General features: G+C 43.5%; 1 protein-coding gene across 1 annotated transcript; it reads right to left on the reverse strand.

The window, feature by feature from the left end:
- Nucleotides 1–875: 875 nt before the first annotated feature.
- Nucleotides 876–19,643, reverse strand: LOC117050943 (acyl-CoA (8-3)-desaturase-like). Its single transcript, XM_033156915.1, has 12 exons — nucleotides 19,400–19,643; nucleotides 11,330–11,440; nucleotides 9,885–10,082; nucleotides 7,875–7,976; nucleotides 7,413–7,541; nucleotides 7,119–7,176; nucleotides 5,966–6,042; nucleotides 5,307–5,404; nucleotides 4,031–4,127; nucleotides 3,702–3,781; nucleotides 3,195–3,320; nucleotides 876–2,171 (listed from the first exon to the last, which is right to left on the reverse strand). Exons 1-12 carry the CDS (start codon nucleotides 19,619–19,621, stop codon nucleotides 2,120–2,122), a joined length of 1,350 nt encoding a protein of 449 aa, XP_033012806.1. The 5' UTR covers nucleotides 19,622–19,643; the 3' UTR covers nucleotides 876–2,119.
- Nucleotides 19,644–19,919: the final 276 nt, after the last annotated feature.

A 19,919-nucleotide genomic window follows, 5' to 3' on the forward strand; every position in this document is an offset into this window, starting at 1 on the left:
TGAGGAAACATTATAACATGGTCAAAACAAAATAAAATACAAAATTCCTTCCAGTAGCACCTTAGAGACCAACAAACTTAGTTGGTCTCTAAGGTGCTACTGGAAGGAATTTTTTATTTTTATTTTGTTTTGACTATGGTAGACCAACACGGCTACCTACCTGTAATTATAACATGGGGTAGTTGGATTATGCACAGTGCTAAGAAGGCAGATAGGGAGCTATTTCTCTCCCTCTCTCATAATACTAGAATCATTCAATGTAGCGGAATGTTGGAAAACTCAGGACAAACAAAATAATGGTATTGCTTCACAAAGCACAGAAAGGCTGGTGGTTGCAGCTGGCCCCAAGACTTTATGAGATCAACAGCATGCAATCAAGGAATGAATGAATTATCCTACGCATAATAATAATAATAATAATAATAATAATGTTTTCGCACCAAAGTTTGAATTCCTGTGATTTTTTTTTTGTAGAAAGATGTGTTAAATTTTGCACTCATTATCTACTTTCAAAATCTCTTACAGCAGCAACTATGGTACCCAGTCACATCAAACGTCCGTTGTTGACGTGTTTGTCTCCCCAGGCATTTCACACAACGCCCATCTCTAAAGTTGATTGTTCCATCAATTTCAAAACAGCACACATTCGCAGGCTACTTATATTTATTTATTTATTTATTTATTTATTTATTTATTTATTTATTTATTTACAACTCTTCTACCATAGAAGGACTTCATGGTGACAATTTACAACAAAATTACATAAATTAATAATATAATACAATAAGACAATAGCTGTGACATTAAAAGAGAAACAGAGATGGTGTCATTGGTTGCACCTGAAATATTTTTTTGTTTGTTTGTTTTAAATAAGAGTACAGGAGGGAGGTTTAATCAGGGTTGCCTCATGGAGAAGGCATGTTGCCACCATCTAACCTCTGAAGGCAATTCCACCCAGAATTGGGTCTCATCCAATTATCTTCATGAACAGACAACTTCATATACTAAGCTGAACTATATTATCATGAGAAGCAAGAACTTCAGTTTGGGAGAAATGGAAAATGGCTTTGCTTGCTCAAGGAGCCTGCTTAGGACTTAAGGAAAAGATTTCTGATAACCACAGAAAATTAGATCTTGCTTAATCATTGTTCCCTTTATTATGAAACTTGAATGACTGAGTGCTTCAGTTTGGAAGCTGAATGTGGCCACCCCCAAAATAAGGAAGTGTTTGATTTGTGCCATTAGTTGTGTCATTGTGTAATTTCTCCCATTATCTGGAGGCAAGACCTCTGGGTTTACACAGTTTCCCAAAAACAGCAGCTGTCTTCAGTGCTTCGTGTCTTTGTTTCAAAGGAACATGGTACTGCTGCAGATCAATAACAGTTATGACACAATCTTGGATTTCTCCATTGAGGAGGAAAAACTGGAAAGGGAGGGCAGGGGAAAGAAGAGATTGGCCTCAGAGCTGGAAAACCTACCAGGCGAGATGAGCGCCGCAACCCCAGATTCGTTCGCGGCTGGACCTAACGGTCAGGGGTCCCTTTACCTTTACCTGGTGCTACTGCCTCACTTTGCCTGAAAGTTGGGCTGGCTCTAGGGTCAACTCAGTAAATGCAAACCATGCTTTGTTTGAGCAATCTGATCGCCAAAGCCTTGGGTGGCACAGAGTTCATTCAGTGGAACGAGGAAGATTGAATCTGGAGGTTCAAATCTGGCAGGAGCCTGAGACATTTAAAGGACTATGCAAAGTCTACTAAAGGAAAGGATCGGGGTGTAAGGACTCAGAATGGTTGCGAGGCTCCTCATATACCTTTGAAACTGTTGTTGCAGGTGGAAATACAGAGAAAGCAAAGCACTGTTTCCCTTTCTCTATCTCTTCATAAGGTCTCAAAGTAGAATGAAGGCTCTTTTTCATTTTTCATTCCTCCACAAACAGAAAGGGGGCAAGACAGCAGAGAAGCCACCCTTCTCTCTCTCTCACTCAAGTTCAGCTCCAGCCCCACCTCATATTCCTAAAGCTTCAGAGATCAGCAGCTCAAGGTGTGTGTGCCAGGGAAGGGGAAGCACAGGAGATCACAGTTCAGCATGAGGCGATTCGTCCCCAAAGTCCCCTCTCTCCTTAGGCGTGGATATAAGCATCCAGCCAGTGTTCCCCAGACTCCTTCAGCGTGCTGCAGAGGAAAAGAGAAAAGGGCTCTCAGAAACCACCCTCAGCTTAGTTTCATAGTGCTTGTCTTTCTTCCTTGCGCTGTTAATTTCACTTTTAATTTGCATACCGCCTTTCTGTATTACTGTAGCTGAGATTAGCTGAGATTCCTGCATTGCAGGGGGTTGGACTAGATGGCCCTTGGGGTGCCTCCCAACCCTACAATTCTATGATTCTATACACAAGGCAGTGTAGAGAAACAAAAGGCGGTGCGAAGAAGCAACAAAGACTGCACACCTTATAACACAATCTGATCCAATACAAAAGTGTCATAATAAAAACGTAACTTAAAACATAAGCAACTTAAGCCAAATAAAGTGATAACAAAATAAAAGTTACAGGTGGGTAGCCGTGTTGGTCTGCCATAGTCAAAACAAAATCGAAAATTCTTTCTAGTAGCACCTTAGAGACCAACTGAGTTTGTTCCTGGTATGAGCTTTCGTGTGCATGCACACTTCTTCAGGTGAAGAAGTGTGCATGCACACGAAAGCTCATACCAGGAACAAACTCAGTTGGTCTCTAAGGTGCTACTAGAAAGAATTTTCGATTTTGTTTTAACAAAATAAAAAATGGAGAAAAAAATTCCTTCCAGTAAGTAGCACCTTAGAGACCAACTAAGTTTGTTCTTGGTATGAGCTTTCGTGTGCATGCACACTTCTTCAGATATTCAATATTCCATTAGAATATAATAGCACACAATAAAATTAAATATCAGCAAATAATAACCGAACAGAAATTCACTCTCAACAATTACAATAAATAATATCTAAACTATAACCAATAAAAATAACAGCGGACCACAGCGCATATAACAACACAGTGCAAATTGAGAAGCAATTTACACAACTTAAAATAAATTTACACAACTTCTCTCTTCCCAGCTGGTTCTGCTGTTCCTAAAGTCAGGGTTTCGAAAAGGCTGCTGGGGCTGGAGTTGGGGGGGGGGGGGGTACAAGGCAGGTGGGAAAAATCTGTTAATTGAACTTACTGCAATATATCTGCAAAAGCCGTGAGCAGGGGCTTGCATTGGTACTTAACGCCATGCTTAGCACAGAGGGATTTCACCAGAGGAGCCACCTTCCAATAATTGTGGCGAGGCATCGTTGGGAAAAGGCTGTGGAAAGAGAGCAAGAAATGGTTTCACATGGGGAACCAGTGTGGTGTAGAAGTCAAAATGCTGCACTAGGACTTGGGATACCAGGGTTCAAATCCCCACTCAGCCATGCACCTCGCTGGGGGAGGTGACTTGAGTCAGTCTCAGGCTCTCAGCCTAACCTACCTCACCACCTTGAGCTCCTTGGATGAAAGGTGGGATGGGAATGTAAACAATAAATCAGCGGCAGAGCCTTCAGTTAGCCAAAGCCATCCCAACCTCTGTTAAAGTTCCCTAACCCTTTCCCACCCAATATGAGTATGGGCTGTTGTTTCCATGAAGGCCTTTTCCAGACACATTCACACTGTACCAGTGTCTCCCTTCCAAATGTCACATACTCACTGATGCTCAATCTGGAAGTTCAGGTGCCCCGTGTACCAGTCATTGAACAGGGATTGATCCACATCACACGTCGCTGCGAGCTAAGTGAGAACGAGAAAGGAGACAGACCATTAAATGGCCCGGCAAAGGGGGAAAAAGCTACCTCCAGAACCAACCCCACCAAAATGTGACCATGGCAACTGGGCCATTTGAGCCACTCTCTCTTTGACGGAAATGTAACCTTGCCCTTTCTAAGGAGGCCATGCACTTGAAAGCGCAAATGGATGGCCGAACCTATCAGATGAAAGAAAGTTATTGTCTCTGGGAGAAAGAAGTACATATTAACTCACCTGAGCAGACACCCAGTCCAAATTCTTATCATAATCGATAGTCATGGGAATGTGGTTCATCTGTGAGACCCAGAGAAACCAATTGCTTTCTAGGAACCTGGAACACAAGAACAACAACAATAATCGCCATTCTGTCAGAGATGGGCCAATACCACCTCATACAGAATGAAAAGGGCTAATTCTTTCAAAGCAAGTTTTTTCTACATCCTCCTTCCGCTTACAAGGCCCTGTTCCCTTTCTGCTCCCATAGGAGTGATGAGAGTAAGGGAATAAGAGGAGCAGGTGCTCCATGGGCCTTCATTAGGCCCAGCAGACTTACTTATGGGAATTTTCCAGTGCAGATATCTCTGGGATTTGCAGTTTTACCAAGGCCTCACTAAGAGCCCGGAAGACCTGAGAAACTACAGATCCCAGGGATCTTTGCCTTGCAGATGTCTGTTATTGTTTGTACAGTGGTGCCCCGCTAGACGAATGCCTCGCTAGACGAAAAACTCGCTAGACGAACGGCATTCGCTAGTGGAAGGCTGCCCCGCAAGACGAAAATGTCAATGGGGCTGCCTCGCAAGACGAAAAAAAAAAATTTCGTCGTGAAAAGTAGCAGTTTGCATTGGTGCTTCGCTAGACGAATAATTCGCTCTACGAAGACACTCGCAGAACGAATTATTTTCGTCTAGCGAGGCACCACTGTATTTCATCAAATTGGCACTGCTAACTCCAGAGGAGTCTATTAGTAGTTAGGCAGCCTCTTATCTCAGCGAATGAACCTTTTTGTCACAGAAGAACATTGCACGGATACTCAAGTTTCCATTAAAAAAACCAACCACCAGGTGATAAATATAATGCTGAAAGCACATAGGGTGAGATCTCTTAACAAATGTAACACTTCTGCTTGCACAGCAGGGCTTCCCCCCTCTGCTTATGCTCCCCCACATTAGCTTGGAGGGGTCAGTGGTAGCCCCAGAACAGCATGTGGGGGGGAGGGGAGGGGATTGTTCCATTTCACAAGCTGATGTGCTTTGTGCAGACAAAATGTCTGTAATAGCATGATGCTGAATTCCACCCATCTCTGTATTTTACTTTTTTCACTATCTGAATGCAGAGTAGGAGGCAGAGGAACAGTCTCTCTTGTGACTGATGGACACTTTCTTGATCATCTGCATGACGGATCTGTTCACGCTGGTGGGATAATTTGAGATGCAAAGAAAGCACTTTGTACATGCACAGCCCCCCCCCCCGCCCACCCCACCCATGAGAGTTTTGCATACAGATTATTTACCTGGACAGCCAGTAGAATGCCATGAAGCTTTTAAATCCCATTAAAGGAACAAACATGAGACAAACGCGGATATTGTAGAACACAATGAGGGCAAACTCCTGCCAAAGAAAACTGGGTTAAGGCAATAAAAACTAATGAAAACGATTGTATGGTGCAATTATGATGGCTACAAAGGCCATGATGCCTTATGATTCTGAGAAATGTTTGAATGTATGGAAACGCCCAGGGATCGGTATCATGTTAAGAAGAACAGACTCCATGGTATGGAAAGGGATCAGTATCAGTGCAGATGGGACAAATGATTCTGCACCGGGGTGGATATTATGAAAGGCAGTATATAAATGCCTTACAAATAACAAATCAAAGGAATCAACAAATGAAAATCTCATGGATATTGGTCTTCTTGATTACTGTAGATCTATTTCGCCCTCCCCAAACTGACATTGGCTCCAACATACGAAGGCCAAGTGGATTTGTTTGCTCTGTTTATTCACTAAAGTAAACTCATCCTTCATGAGACACAGGAATAAAAGAATGATTTCTCTAATGCAACTCTGGTGCCTAGCTGTAGTCAGTGCAGACACAGGACACCTGCATTCCACCATTACGTTATTATCCATAGGGGAAACAGTGCAGTTACAAGTTCACAGATGACTCACCATCCATTTTTTCCTCTGAATTGCGAAGCGTATTATAATCAGCTGCACAAATACAACAAAAGTCATCGGGGCTAAGACTATGGAGAAAAAGGAAAGCAAACATAAAACAAAGAGGAATATTTTCCTTCAGTTGTAATAACCAAGCTATTCAAGCCACCCAAGTATTTCTGGGTATTTCTCATCTCCCAGGTAATTCTGGAGCAATCATACTGAGCTAAATTTAAGTTGGGGGTGGGGTGTCCCCTCAAGATCCCTTGCAGCCCTGTGACTCTATAGCTGTATGATTTGCATTTGTAGAAAAGGACAATTTTTTCTTAATTGAAAATGGTCAAGCTTGGCATAATTAAAGAGCTGGCTTAGTGCAAGTGATTTGTTGCCATAGGCCAGGGGTCAGCAAACTTTTTCAGCAGGGGGCCGGTCCACTGTCCTTCAGACCTTGTGGTGGGCCAGACTATATTTTGAAAATAATAATAATAATGAACGAATTCCTATGCCCCACAAATAACCCAGAGATGCATTTTAAATAAAAGCACACATTCTACTCATGTAAAAACACACTGATTCCTGGACCGTCCGCGGGCCGGATTTAGAAGACAATTGGGCCGGATCTGGCCCCCAGGCCTTAGTTTGCCTACCCATGCCATAGGAGCTCAAGGGTATTTGACTTTCATCCCTCCTGCCCTGGCTGGAGGTGAAGTCATGAAAGTGTGTGTCTGAGAAAGAGAACCAAAACAAAAACCTCAAGAGTTTTGAAACTGAAGCTGAAAAGAGACGGAGCAGCTCGACTTGCTTTGTGGAATTGGTGTCCCCCCTTGTACTCTACTGGAGGGGGGGTCTGCTGGAGTTTTGATGCTGTTAAGTTTCTTTCTTATGCTCAGCCTGTATAAATGTGTAGGGGAAATGCTACTCATCTCCACAGATTTTCATTCTGCAGAAACAAACCCTAAGATATAACCTGGGGGCCTGAAATCTCTCACTGCTCAGAGACTGGGGTTTGTGTAACGCTAGTAAAGATAAAATTTCTTCTATCTATCCATTTGCCTATATAATATTTTTATTCAGAACCTCCAGCCTCTGATCTATCATGCTTCGGTCGTAATCCCCAAAGAGGCACAGCCTTGCTGATGGTAGCAAACAACTGAGAGAGACTCACGGATGAAGTACATGTGCTGGTGCTGGTAAGGCATGTATTTCTTCTTCTTCTTCCCAAGCTGCAGATGGAGAGCAGAAGCAATGCAGTTAAACATAGGTAACAACTTTGCTGACCTTTTGTCACTGTACAGATTTTTCTTATAGAATTTGATTCAGGAAAGAAGCCTACGATATACCGTATGTTCGCAACATGAAATCAGCTTCCATGGCCATGTTTGCACGTAAGGCTAAGCCAAACCATGGCTTTAACCTACTGCGTCTGTTATCCATGGTGTGCATTTCCCTGTCTACTCACTTCCTCAGAGAGCGCCTTTCCCAGGCTGAACAGGAGTGGATGCATGTTGAGATCTGGGTCCTTGCGGAAGCAGTTGGGTTTGGCATGATGCTGGTTATGCATATGGTTCCACCAGCTGGGGGGCCCTCCCTGCATACAGAAGAAAAAAAAAATCCACCGATTTTTCATTATTCGTGTTGGTGGTGTTGGGGAAACTACGTTATGTGCTTATTCCTGACACACAAATTGGAAAAAAAATATTGTCCAAAATGACAATGCTGAGAAAACAGAGAGAGACAACTTCAGCCTCCCAGGGCACTCTGATGTTGACCTGAGAGTCGCAGTCATTCAACAAAGTATTCGACGAAAGTACCAAGAGTGAAGTTATTGAACTAGACTTTATCAGGAAGTTTGATTCTATTCCTGCTTAGCTTCCATGAGTTCTAAGCATGGAAAACCCCACTCTCGACACTAGGCTCTTACTTTAAGCATTCCTGCCACAATGTGGTGAGCCAGTCTATTCCACTTGGGCTTCTGAAAGACGGAAACATGCCCAAAATCATGCTGAAGCCAGCCATACTGGACCTGGAAAGCAAAAAAAAAAAAAAAAAGCAATATCAATACATGTTGATAGGCTATTTTCCACAGATGGGTTAGTAGGAACAAATGGCTCACTCTTTCACCAAGACTTGGGAAAAGGAACAGCAGCTATCCTACGCACTCTGTCCCTGTTTAGTTGCCCACACATTTGCCACGGAAATTGGCAGGAAGCCTGGGAACTTTCATCAGGAGGAGAACTGGTTCCCATGAAGTTAGTACTATAGAAAAGGGCACTAGGCCTTCCTGCATGGGTATATATCCTCAGTTCCCATGGTGGCGTAATAAAAAAAAGCTTGCCTCATGAATATTGTTTATAAAAGTTCAGACACAACAGAACAATGAAATGGAAGATGTTAAGTATTACAGTAGCATTGTGGAAGCCACAGTCCATGGATTCATCCCACGGGGTGGTGTAACTTTTAAAGGCCCACAGCTATGTAAACAAGGCCAGTCAAACAGATCTTCACCTTGAAATCACCACCTCCCATACTAGTCAGGCATAATATTTATGATAAGGACCCATTCCATTGCAAATGGCTCTACCAAATGGCCACTGGCCTTTCAAGGTCAACAGCTGGGGGGATGAATTCCTAGAAAAGCAACTGACACAGCACTACCATAACGTCAAAGGGTGCCAGCATCTCTTTCCAATGAAGCAACTTTTTTGCTATTTCTCTGTTAACAGCTGACTTTTTTTGCCTCAACATGAAGAAGAAAATGCTGGATTGACATCTTTATCAATCTACTGTGACTCTAAGGTCTCCTTCCTAGACAGTCAGTTCCACCAGTTCAGACCTCATGAGCATGCATGTGAAATTAAGAATTTTATTTTATTTTTGCCTTGACAAGCATCACTTTGTATTTGTTTACACACATTGAGACCACATGCATTTTGACTACAAAGCTGTGCCTACTGGGTGTGCGATTGGTATGCAGGCCTCAGGATTAATTGCAGCCTGCACACAGATCACACACCCAGTTGTCAAATCGCCCACTACTAGGATCACTCCACCTCTGGAGAAGTTCTCTCAGGGCAGGTTTCTTTTTAGATCAAGGAAAGTTCAGGCAGCGTAGTGCGCCCTGGCTTCCATACTGAACTTGCCTGGCTGTTTAACTTGCTTTGACATTTGTCCAATGGGAACCCTGCAGCTTGTGGAGCTAGCTCCTTTTGCTAGGTTGGTCTAAATCAGTGTTTCCCAAACTTGGGTCTCCAGCTGTTTTTGGGACTACAGTTCCCATCAGCCCTAACCACTGGTCTTGCTAAGCTAGGGATGATGGGAGTTGTAGTCCATAAACAGCTGGAGACCCAAGTTGTGAAAACCCTACTCTAAATTTATATGCCTGGCTAGTTCCTCCCAGCTGCTGCTGCTGCAGTCAGTAAGGTCGGGTGTATGGCTCAAATTCCTGAAAGTAGGGATTTGAAAAAGGGAGTAGTAGTCTGGAACAGTGGATGTTGATTGACTGGACAATGGGCAATAAGATGACTGCAAATTAACTCGTTAGGGAAATTTTCTTATTTTAAAACTTTTAATAAAAAATAAGTAGCTTTTGCCTGTTGCTGAGCAGAGCACACTTTTAAAAGTGCAGGTTTACCTGTACTTTTAAGTGGTACCTTGAACTCCCACTTTGATAAACTAGACCAATTTTTAGCTGGTAGCATTCAAATTGTGTGCTCAGGTTTCCAGGTTTGATCCCTGATAACTCCCAGTAAAAATAGCACTCATTTAGTAGGGATGTGAAAGTCACAGTAGGCAGTATTTAGCTAATCACCATGATATGCTGAAATGCCAAATGCTTAGGGGGGTTAGGATATGACAAAGCACTAAGACAGGGAACCGGTCTAGAATAGTCCAGACTGAATCCTGCTGCACCCAGTAATGCAGACACATTTACCTGTGCAGTGGTGAACAGCGCTACACCAATGAGGAAAGGGGTCCATGTTTTTCCAAAGTACCAGATGACAAGCCAGGATGCAATGTCTATCAGGAAAGCATGCAGGAACATGAAGGCGAAGAAGGGATAACTGGCCTTCAGGAGTCCAGATCTCTTCACTGTGCTGTGCAGCTCACGAAAGTCTTGTATCAGCATATCCTGTGAGAAGTGGCCATGGTTAAGTCCCCCCTTCACAAAGTACCGGTACATGCATCTGATTCAAACTGTAGCATTACTACGCTTTCTCTAGAGAGATCACAATGGTAACAGAGAGGCCAAGCCAGCTGGTCAGCTCTCCTTCAACAGAGGGTGGGTTGGGATAGGACTCTAAGATAAGAGGGGCATGATGATTTCAGGGCATTGTCTAACCAGGGTCAGTGGAAAACCTCTCTCTGCTCTCTCTCCACTGTAACTTCAAGGAGTGCAATGAGTGGATTTTCTGTAAGAGTTGAGGTTTTTGTACCCAGATCCCTCCTGTGTTCTTGTTGGCATCCGTCTATCTTGAAAGACAATGTCAAGACCCTGACTTCTGAGCCTCTCTGATGTGGTCCAAAGGAAAGCAGAACAACACTCTTGGCACCAGCTTGGTTGCTGGAGTTGCCAGAATGAGGCATATAAGACACCATCCAACTATCTTAGGGACTCCACTCTGGATCTGTTTAAAGTTTACTCCTTAGCCTTTCCTTCTAACAAAGATATCCCACAAGGCAGCAGAGGTTTAGGGCCAGAGTTTTCCTTCTTGCCTTCTTGACCATTAGACTCACTTGTCTGTTCCAACTGCCAGAGCCTGTCTTTGCATGCAGGGGAAGAGCACTTGGCATGCTAGATGCATGTAAATCCTACAAGGAAGCAGGGCAAACTCACTAGGCTCCAACTCTTCTTTGCTATCCTCATCTCTTTCCATGAGGATGAAATCCGAAGTGGGGAATGCCTTTGCTCCTCACATGATCTAGATCCTCAATTTTGCAGGGTTCTAAATTGTGTAGGAAATCTCATTTTAGACTTCACCCTTCAACTCATAGAGGTTTATGGACAGGGCCATAAACACAACTTTACTGGTGACCAGTGAAGAGTGGGCAGGTGCTAGGCAGAGAGATTTAAATATCCAACCAGATCCCTCCACCACCTACCCAGTGGCACAAGACTATGGTTGTCTCTTCCATGGTGGCTGTGTGGAAAGCCATTCTCCTTCACGTCTCTACCATGGGGACAGGGGGTGAGGAGCAATATTGAGGTTCTAAAGCATCATGAAAAGTGTACCCTTTAGGGATCCATGGGGCCTAAGCTACCAAAGGGAAATCCTGCAGCTAAGTTCTTTGGTATCTGCAGTGTGCTTTTGCTCAATTAGAACATGTATAGCATTTTAGTCCAGTTCTTTTGCCATGCACACCACATGGAAAACTTACCTTTTTGGTGGGTTCACAGCTGGGTTGATCAGGTGCCAGCTCCCCAATTAGCAGTGAGCTCAGGTGTTTCTTTACTAGGTCCTCATCCTTGTGGAAAGCGGTGAAGGCATCCTAAATACACACACACACAAATGTAAAAGGATGTAGGGGTCTTAACATGAGTCACAAACTTAACATGAGTCAAGGGCTGGTGCTGTGCTAACTGTGCTATTTATATTGTAATTATTGGTATGCTTTTAATAGATTTTATATATGTGTATAGTTTTAATTTTATTAATGTTTTATGGTTTTTTGATTATTGTTTTTTCTATTCTTTTAGCGGTTCTTATTTTTTTCCTTTAAGCTGCCTTGAGTCCCATCAGGGAAAAAGGTGGGGTATAAACAAACAAACAAACAAACAAACAAACAACAACAACAACAACAAACGAGCGACTATATTTTATTTCTGTTAAGTAAGTTTCATGTTTTGCTGTAAGTACTCGTGAAGCCAGTGATTCACAAATCAAGACTGGTATACAGTTCCTGTTAAATGAGTTAACAGAAACTAGAGGTCCAAGATTGATAGTAATTATGATGTCATTTGGTCTGATCTTCAGGAAAGCACACTCTCCTTGTCCTCCCATCTTATTTTTTCCCCCCACGGGTCTCCTTTGGTTCGGGTAAACTATAGTTTGCCATAGAATCCAAACCACAAACAATGGTTTGCGGTAGTCCTCTGGAGCAACAATTTGCAACCAAAGTTTGCTCATTCAGATGTAACAGGAAACTATGGAAGAGAACTGAAGTATACAAGGAGAGAAAGAGGGAGCACATCAGCCTAAGGAAGGTCAAGCCTTTGTTTAGCATTACATTTGAATTAGCCCTGGAAAGAGACTACCCTGATTAATTGCATCCAGAATTCTGCATCAATAGAATCTTAGTGGTCATTCAAAATAATTAAAGCAAGTGCCTTGACCTTGTGGCTGAAAAGAGCTCAGAAACATGTGTGCCTGGTGAGGTCTCAGAAGCCAGGTGGGCTGAGCACGAAAAGCAATGCTGAGGGTTGAGGTTGTGTTTGTGTCTCCAGTGCTCTGCATGATGGCCTTTTGCCAACTCACGTGGCTAACAGAAGCTGTGAAAAACAATGTTTGGGTTTCCTTTTTGGTTGTGTGTGTGTGTTTGTGTACAGAGGCTGGATCTAGACACATCAAAGAAGTGTTTCAGTTTAAACAGGGGAAACAGGTGGCGAAAAACAGGATTCCACGCCGCTGCCTGGTGGCAATATCAAATGTACAACGTATATAAATAACTTTTTATGTACCAGTTCAGCTGAGTCCAAAGGCCTTCGGGCAATGACTCTTTGCTTATTACTGTGAGTTTCATAACCAGCAAGAAATCTTCCACCCACAGAAGAAGGCTTCTGCAAATGCAGGGGCGTAGCAAGGTAAATTGGTACCCGGGGCCAAAAAAAATTTTTGTCACCCCCCCCCCCGAGGCATAGGAAGGTCAGGTGGTACCCGGTGCAGAAAATTTCATGTCACCCCCCCATTGATTTCCCCCCTGAAAAAATGGTTTTATGTTATTTCATATTTTCTTACAAAGGAATAATAACAAGTAATAATAATAATAATAAACCTTTTATTTATATCCCGCCCTCCCTGGCCGAAGTCGGGCTCAGGGTGGTTAACATCAGACACATAACATCGGTATAAAATCAAACAATAATTAAATTACCTCCTAAAAACATTTCAAAATCAAATTAAAGTCTAATTAGATGGCTTTCCACAGGGTTAGGGTTGGGAACAGTAAATGCTCCACTGAACTGAAATTTCAGCCTTCACGACATAAGAAAACAGCCAAGTAAACAGCTATTTTGGTGGAGGAGGGTCAAGATATTAACCAATACGCATGAAATTTCATATATAGCTATATAATCCATAATATAGTAAGATAAGACCTTTGGAGCAGGCATTTTTTTTAAAAAAAAACGTTTTTTATGAACACCCCCTAGTAGGGCAGTAATAGTTCCTTGATAATTTGTCACCCCCTCCATTATGGAACATGGGGCGGACCGCCCCCTACGCCCCCTTACTACGCCCCTGTGTAGATGCCAACAGGGTTTACACATTTTCTCAAAGGAGCTTCCAAACTTCAGAATGAACTCACTTTAAAATAAAATAGAAAATTCTTTCCAGTAGCACCTTAGAGACCAACTGAGTTTGTTCTTGGTATGAGCTTTCGTGCACTTTAAAAAGAGTCACATCTTATTGTACCCAATTCCTTTCTCACGTCACATTTCAGTTTCGACAAACACCTTTCCAGCTACATACACTACCAAAAGTTCAACAGATGGGAAGGCAAGAAGACTCTCCGTGTTTTCTTATTTCCTCAGAGGAGGAGACGTGAAAATCACGGCTAAATACAGAAGGCACTTGAAAAATCATTGAAGGAAGAGCATAGTTATTATTTACTTCATAAAATGTATACACTGCTTGATTGTAGAAAAAAACCTCAAAGCAGTTTACAGATGCACTCAGCAATGCCCTAAATGGCAAACCCTATGTTAGTTATAGTTTTGGTGGGTGAAGTAAAATGCAGAGGCGTTCTGAGCACTGTCCCGTTGTCAACATGAGTCAGCGCACATCAGTTTCTTCCCCACCTGCATTGATTAAAAGGCTAATAGTTATAGTAATGTGTCTTCTGTGCCAACTTTTAAATACATGCTCAAACCTTTTCTATTCTGCCAGGTCTATGTGGGCAGTTCAAAACAAATCCTTTCGCAATGGTTGGTTGATGTTTAACTTTTTATGGTTTTTATTGTGTGGTTTCATGTTTTGTTGCTGGAAACTGCTTTGATTTTTTTAAAAACCACAGTGGTATATAAATACGTTTAGAAGTAATATTTAAACAGCCCAACACAGCACGCATCACCAGTCAGAAAACTTTTCAGGTGTTGTGCTTACGTGGCACATCAGGTGGTGCCGCGATTACATTATAGCTGCTTGCACTCAAAAGTGGCACCAGGACTGGCTTCTCCTATGTTACGTTGCTCCATTAAAACAGTACATTCCAGCCTGACGACCTCTCCAGATGGTTGGGTTTCTATTCCTCTCACTGTGCAGTTGGTTTATCACATGACAGTGTTATGCATTCCAAACACTGATGGTTGGAATCACAGGAGCAGATGTTTACTGTACTCTGTTTCCGTTTGTTTTTTCTCTTCTTTGGACTTCTCTCTGGCAAGAGTAGACATGTTTTCTTTTGTTCTGCCTTACGCTTAATAAAGTAGCTTTAGTGCACCCAATCTCTGCCTAGCTCAGTCTGTGTTTATCTTTGCTGGATCTCTGAATATGTGCTCCGTGTCTCCAAGACAAGAGTCATAATAAATTATCTGGGGAGGCTGTCGGAACTCCCTAGAGCTGCACGCTGCATGCTGATGGGAGAGATGGGCTGGAAATGTTCCTGTTGTGTGCCTGGGGGTTGTCTTTGCCCCGACACAGATGTGCCTTCGTGGTGATTTGTATTCATGATGGTATTGAGGCAGTTTTACACAATCCAAACTCTTAACAACAACAACAACAACAACAACAACAACAACAACACCTTTATTGTCAATGTACAACCTGTGTACAATGAAATTAACCAAGCCTCCCTCCCCCCCCAAACACTCAATCTCATTGCACTCTGTGTGCTTGTCGCACAACACACCAACCCCAAAAGTCAGTTGTACTATATTATTTTCCATTCAGCAGCCCACAGCCCACAGATAGAAACTGTTTTTTAGCCTGTTGGTACGACTGGTTATACTTCTGTATCTCCTACCCAAGGGTAGAAGATTAAAGAGGTGCTGGATGGGGTGTGAATCGTCCCTGAAAATTTGTCTCGTTCTCCTAAGGCAACGATTCCTTGCGGTGTCATCTAGCGGACTCAGGGGACAGCCCATGATATCATGTGCTGTGTTCACCACCCTCTGTAAAGACTTTCTCCTCCGTGGCTGTCAAGCCAACGTACCACACTGTGATACAATATGAGAGGACATTTTCTATTGTGGACCAGTAGAAGGAGGTCATCAATTGTTGTTTAACATTGTTCTTTCGCAAGACCCTGAGAAAATGGAGTCTCTGTTGGGCCTTCCTAACCACCTGAGTTATATTGTTTTTCCAAGTGAGGTCTTCACTAAGGTAAACTCCCAGGAATCTTTAAACGGCCCTTGTGGCCTAAGCCAGTCCATTCCAGTAGGAGGTACCAACCTAGCAGTCAACAGACAGTGGTCTGCAAGTATTTTGGCATAAGGCGGTACCTCCTCTGATATTTTATCCTGGGATATTTCATGGGTGCTCATCTCAGCATTTCCCCCTGAGTGATCTCCACCCATTAAAGGGTCTCCGCCTACCTGTGAAGGAGCTCTGTTTGATGTAGTAAGTTCTGAAGTTTCTGAGGTTTGTGTTCTTACGAAAACATCCAGTTTGCTCTGTTTACACTTCTCCTGTGGGCTCATTTGTGGGGATGCAGCTGGTCACTTCTTTTTCCTGGACATTTCTTGGGTATGCAGCCGCTTCTAAATTCTGTTGTAAGTCAGAGAGCTCGGCATCCTCCCAGGAAAGAGCATTTGATCTCCCCTTCAGCTGATAAGCAGCTTTGTAGATATAGTAATTGAGGACAAGTTGCCAAACCAAACACTCAAATAAGACTAAGGTTGGTAAGCATTAAAAGACTTAAAAAAAACTAATAAAATTGATAAAATTTAGATAAAAACTGGTAAAACTGCATTACTAACGCGGAGCTCAGCACAGAGTTCCCGCTAATGACGCCTTCTTAGCTCTCACATACAAGTAAATATGTTCATGAAAATAGCATAAATAGTACTATGTTTTTATATGTGCTGTAAGCCGCCCAGAGAGCCAGATGAGTGGGGTATAACAATAACAATAATGCACAAATGCATCACAACATGTGTACATTAGTCAATGCCAGGGATTTTTCTCAGCCAGAACGCACTGGAACTCAGTTCTAGCACCTCGTAGGTGGGCGCCATTGCCATTCTAAGAGAACAAGAGAGGCGTTCATGGTGAGTTCCGGCACCTTTTTCCAGAAAAATGGCACTGGTCAAAACCATTGAAGAATTTTGTGAGGATTAAAAAAATATATATTGTAAATTCCTGCAGAAATGTGGAGAATCGACTGGAAGATTGGAAGAGCAAGAGAACTGAGAGAACTGAAATATTCCTCCCTCTTGCCCAGAAGGAATCCAGTGCATTTTATCTGCCTGAGGTAGAGAAACCGATTGACATCTTCTCCTGCCCACACACCCTAATGTTGGTAGAAATATTACGTCAAACTAAATAATTGACATGTTCCAGTCTTTTAATAGTAGTCCTTAAATCTTTAACTTGAGTTGGGCTGCCTGCCTCAATCTTCTTGGCACTGAATAACTCATTGGCACTTGCTGCAAATACTTCTGAGATCTGAAGGAGTGCTAGGCATGTGAGAACGCAGAACGCAGCTGATGCAGTGGCGGAGCTTCATGCTCCAGCACCTGGGGCGGGAAGCAGGCGGGGCGGGGCGCGCCACCTGCAGGGGCATGGTGCGTGTTCTGGGGGCATGGCGCGCTGCCCACAGGGGCATGGCGTGCGTTCTGGGGGCATGGCGCGTGTTCTGGGGGTGGGGCGCGCCGTGATGGAACCCTATCGGGATCCCGCTGCCTGGAGCGCCCCGCCCTTCCTACGCCAGTGAGCTGATGTTTGCAACTCCTAGCCAATGTTTCATTCCTGTTTGTATTACCCATGGGTGTTAAACAGGTGGCCAGGGACTTAGTAGGGGAATTGTTGGTTTGGCTACTCGCTTCAAAGAAGAAGAAGAACAAGAAGAACAGGAGGAGGAGCAGGAGTTTGGATTTGATATCCCGCTTTATCACTACCCTAAGGAGTCTCAAAGCGGCTAACAATCTCCTTTTCCCTTCCTCCCACACAACAAACACACTATGAGGTGAGTGGGGCTGAGAGACTTCAAAGAAGTGTGACTAGCTCAAGGTCACCCAGCAGCTGCGTGTGGAGGAGCGGAGATGCGAACCTGGTTCACCAGATTACGAATCTACTGCTCTTAACCACTACACCACACTGCAGTGTGACTCCACCACAACTTTCTGGATCACTGTGAGGGTGGCTGTGCATAAATTTGACTGTCTGCGTTATTAGTTAAATGCTTTCAGTAAATTGCTTAAATGTCCCGAAAATCTGGACGTATGGCAACCCATGTCACAAGTCTAGACTTTTCCTGTGAGGCGATGCTCAAATTACATGCTGGGTCAGAGCCCCTTTAGTTGCTGGATTTTGAAAGACAATGGGAGGCATGATTGGACTACAACTGGGGGTGGAGGGGTCAGAGGCATGTGAATTTCTCAAAGAACCCCACCCTTCAACTGGAACACTGCATTGTGGCACCTTCTTTTCTGTCTTTGTGCACCTTGGTATTTCTCCATCTCTATTTCTTTGTCATGGGAATTTCCTCACAAGGCAGATGAGAATTATCAGACAAAAATTGCACCAGGTTTTATGCAAATTAAGCTGCAATGCTGTACACCCTTTACCCGGGAGTGAGTCCCACTGTAATCAGTGAGGCTTACTTCTGAGTAGACATCAGGGAAATGGTGGCTTTTCAGATTTAAAAAAGGTAAAGTTTACTTTGACATGCAAGAAAAGTGCTAGAAAAAGATACCATCCCCAAGGCAAAATTAGAAAACTTTAAATCACCAAGGTCAACATGACACTCATTTTATTGCTGTGAGATATACATAAATCACTGCATCAGGATTTATGCCTCTCCCTAACTGTTCAGTCAAGACAATCCCAAACACAACATCCTTTACTTATACTATTCTCAATCTCAGGTGGTGTTTTCTAAATTTTAATTTCAGGTGTACAGCAGATTAGTATATTTCACACCTTGCCAATATATTCTGCAAAGCTAAGACATTCTGTAGTGAAATATAAAATTGTGGCTGTAATTCTAAGTGTACTTACCAGGGTTAAATCCAATGAGAAGAGCAAAAACTACAATCCCGAAACAAATACCAGCGATGCTACATCAGTTCTCTTAGCTTCCTACCCCAACATTACTCAAACATTTTGGCTGAGGAGACATCCTCAGTCATAGTTTCTCACAGGCAATGCTTAGATATGATAACTCTGCTTTTGAGTCCATATGATTTAAGGAGGTCTTGAATCCTGCACACCTCTGGGCTTCTTAAACCACCTTGAAGTCAGTGGGATTTAAAGAGGCAATGATATGTATAAAGGATTATAACCAATTATCCTTAGAAGGAGCTGTAGACTAGCTGTAGCCACCTATGCCCAGCCAGAATTTAGCTTCCTCCTCCAGCAAGCTGATTATTATGTGTTGGGCTTTTCTGTGCCTTCAGATCCTACTTCTGACTCTTGTTTCCCACAATAACAGAAAATTGTCAAAGAAACATAGCAAGCAAATGAAGAACCTTGGTCCCTCTAGTCCCTCTAGTGCTGTGTCAGTGGTTCTCCAGGATGTCAGGCACAAGTCTTTTTCAGATCTGCTACCTGAGATCCTTGGAGATGCTAGGGGTTGAATTTGTGATGTGGTGCAAGTAAGGCAGGGGTGGGTAGGCCTTTTTGACTGGGGGGGGCAGATATTTATCTCTCTCCACCCTTCAGGCCAACTTCAACAGGTGGATGGGGCCACCCATCTATCAATCATCCGATGGCCAGATGACATGTGGTGGGTGATCTCAGAGGGCTGCAGGGATGGGTCTGCTTTGCCAATGCATTCCCTGCATTGAACTCTCCCCTCTTCAGCTGTTGAGCAGAGAGACCAACCCTGCTCTCTACAAGGGTCTACTATGCCAGTGTGTTTCTTGCAGGGAACATGCTGGCAAAGATGCACCCAGCAGGATTGAGCCCCATCCCCATCAGCTGATGCCAGCCAGTGATGTTAGACTGCCATGACCTCATGGGCCAAATGGGACCTCCTAGCAGGTCTACAGGCTAGCATTTCCTTACTCTTGATTCAAGGCATGTGCTCTGCCACTGGGTGATGGTCCTTCTCCCCGCAATAAGGTCTCACCGTGGCATCTTGTCCGGAATAGTGGCTGATGACACGCCTTCCTCCAGGATGTCGCCAATAGAACTTGCTGACATCATAGACTTTCCGGTTGATGACCAGCCACCTCTCTTCCTTGGAGTTCCCTTTGCCCGAGCGGAGTGCTATCTCCTCCCAGGTGAAAAGCTGTGGAGTATCTAAGCAAGGTTCCTTCCCCCCTAGAGCATTGCCTGACTGTGGAGGCATTCTGACTGACAGCGCAGCACCAGCTTTCCCAGCTAGCTGCTCTTTATCCGGGTTGGAGCAACCTGCTTCATGTTTCAGACAGGCTTATATAGACAAACACACCTGTTACAGCAATCCAAACCACCCATGACATTCTGTTGCTTCAGGCAATCTCTTTCAAAACAGTTGTCTTTCTCCCGCTCCTCCCCTTGGCTTCCTTTCCCCATAATTCTGCAAGAGTCACCTTTCCGTCATGCCCGTGCATCCTTCATACCTAATAGACCTCAGAACTGGGAGAACGAGCATGTAAATAATTGTT

Source organism: Lacerta agilis, chromosome 1 (assembly GCF_009819535.1).
Source record: "Lacerta agilis isolate rLacAgi1 chromosome 1, rLacAgi1.pri, whole genome shotgun sequence".
NCBI lineage: Eukaryota > Metazoa > Chordata > Lepidosauria > Squamata > Lacertidae > Lacerta > Lacerta agilis.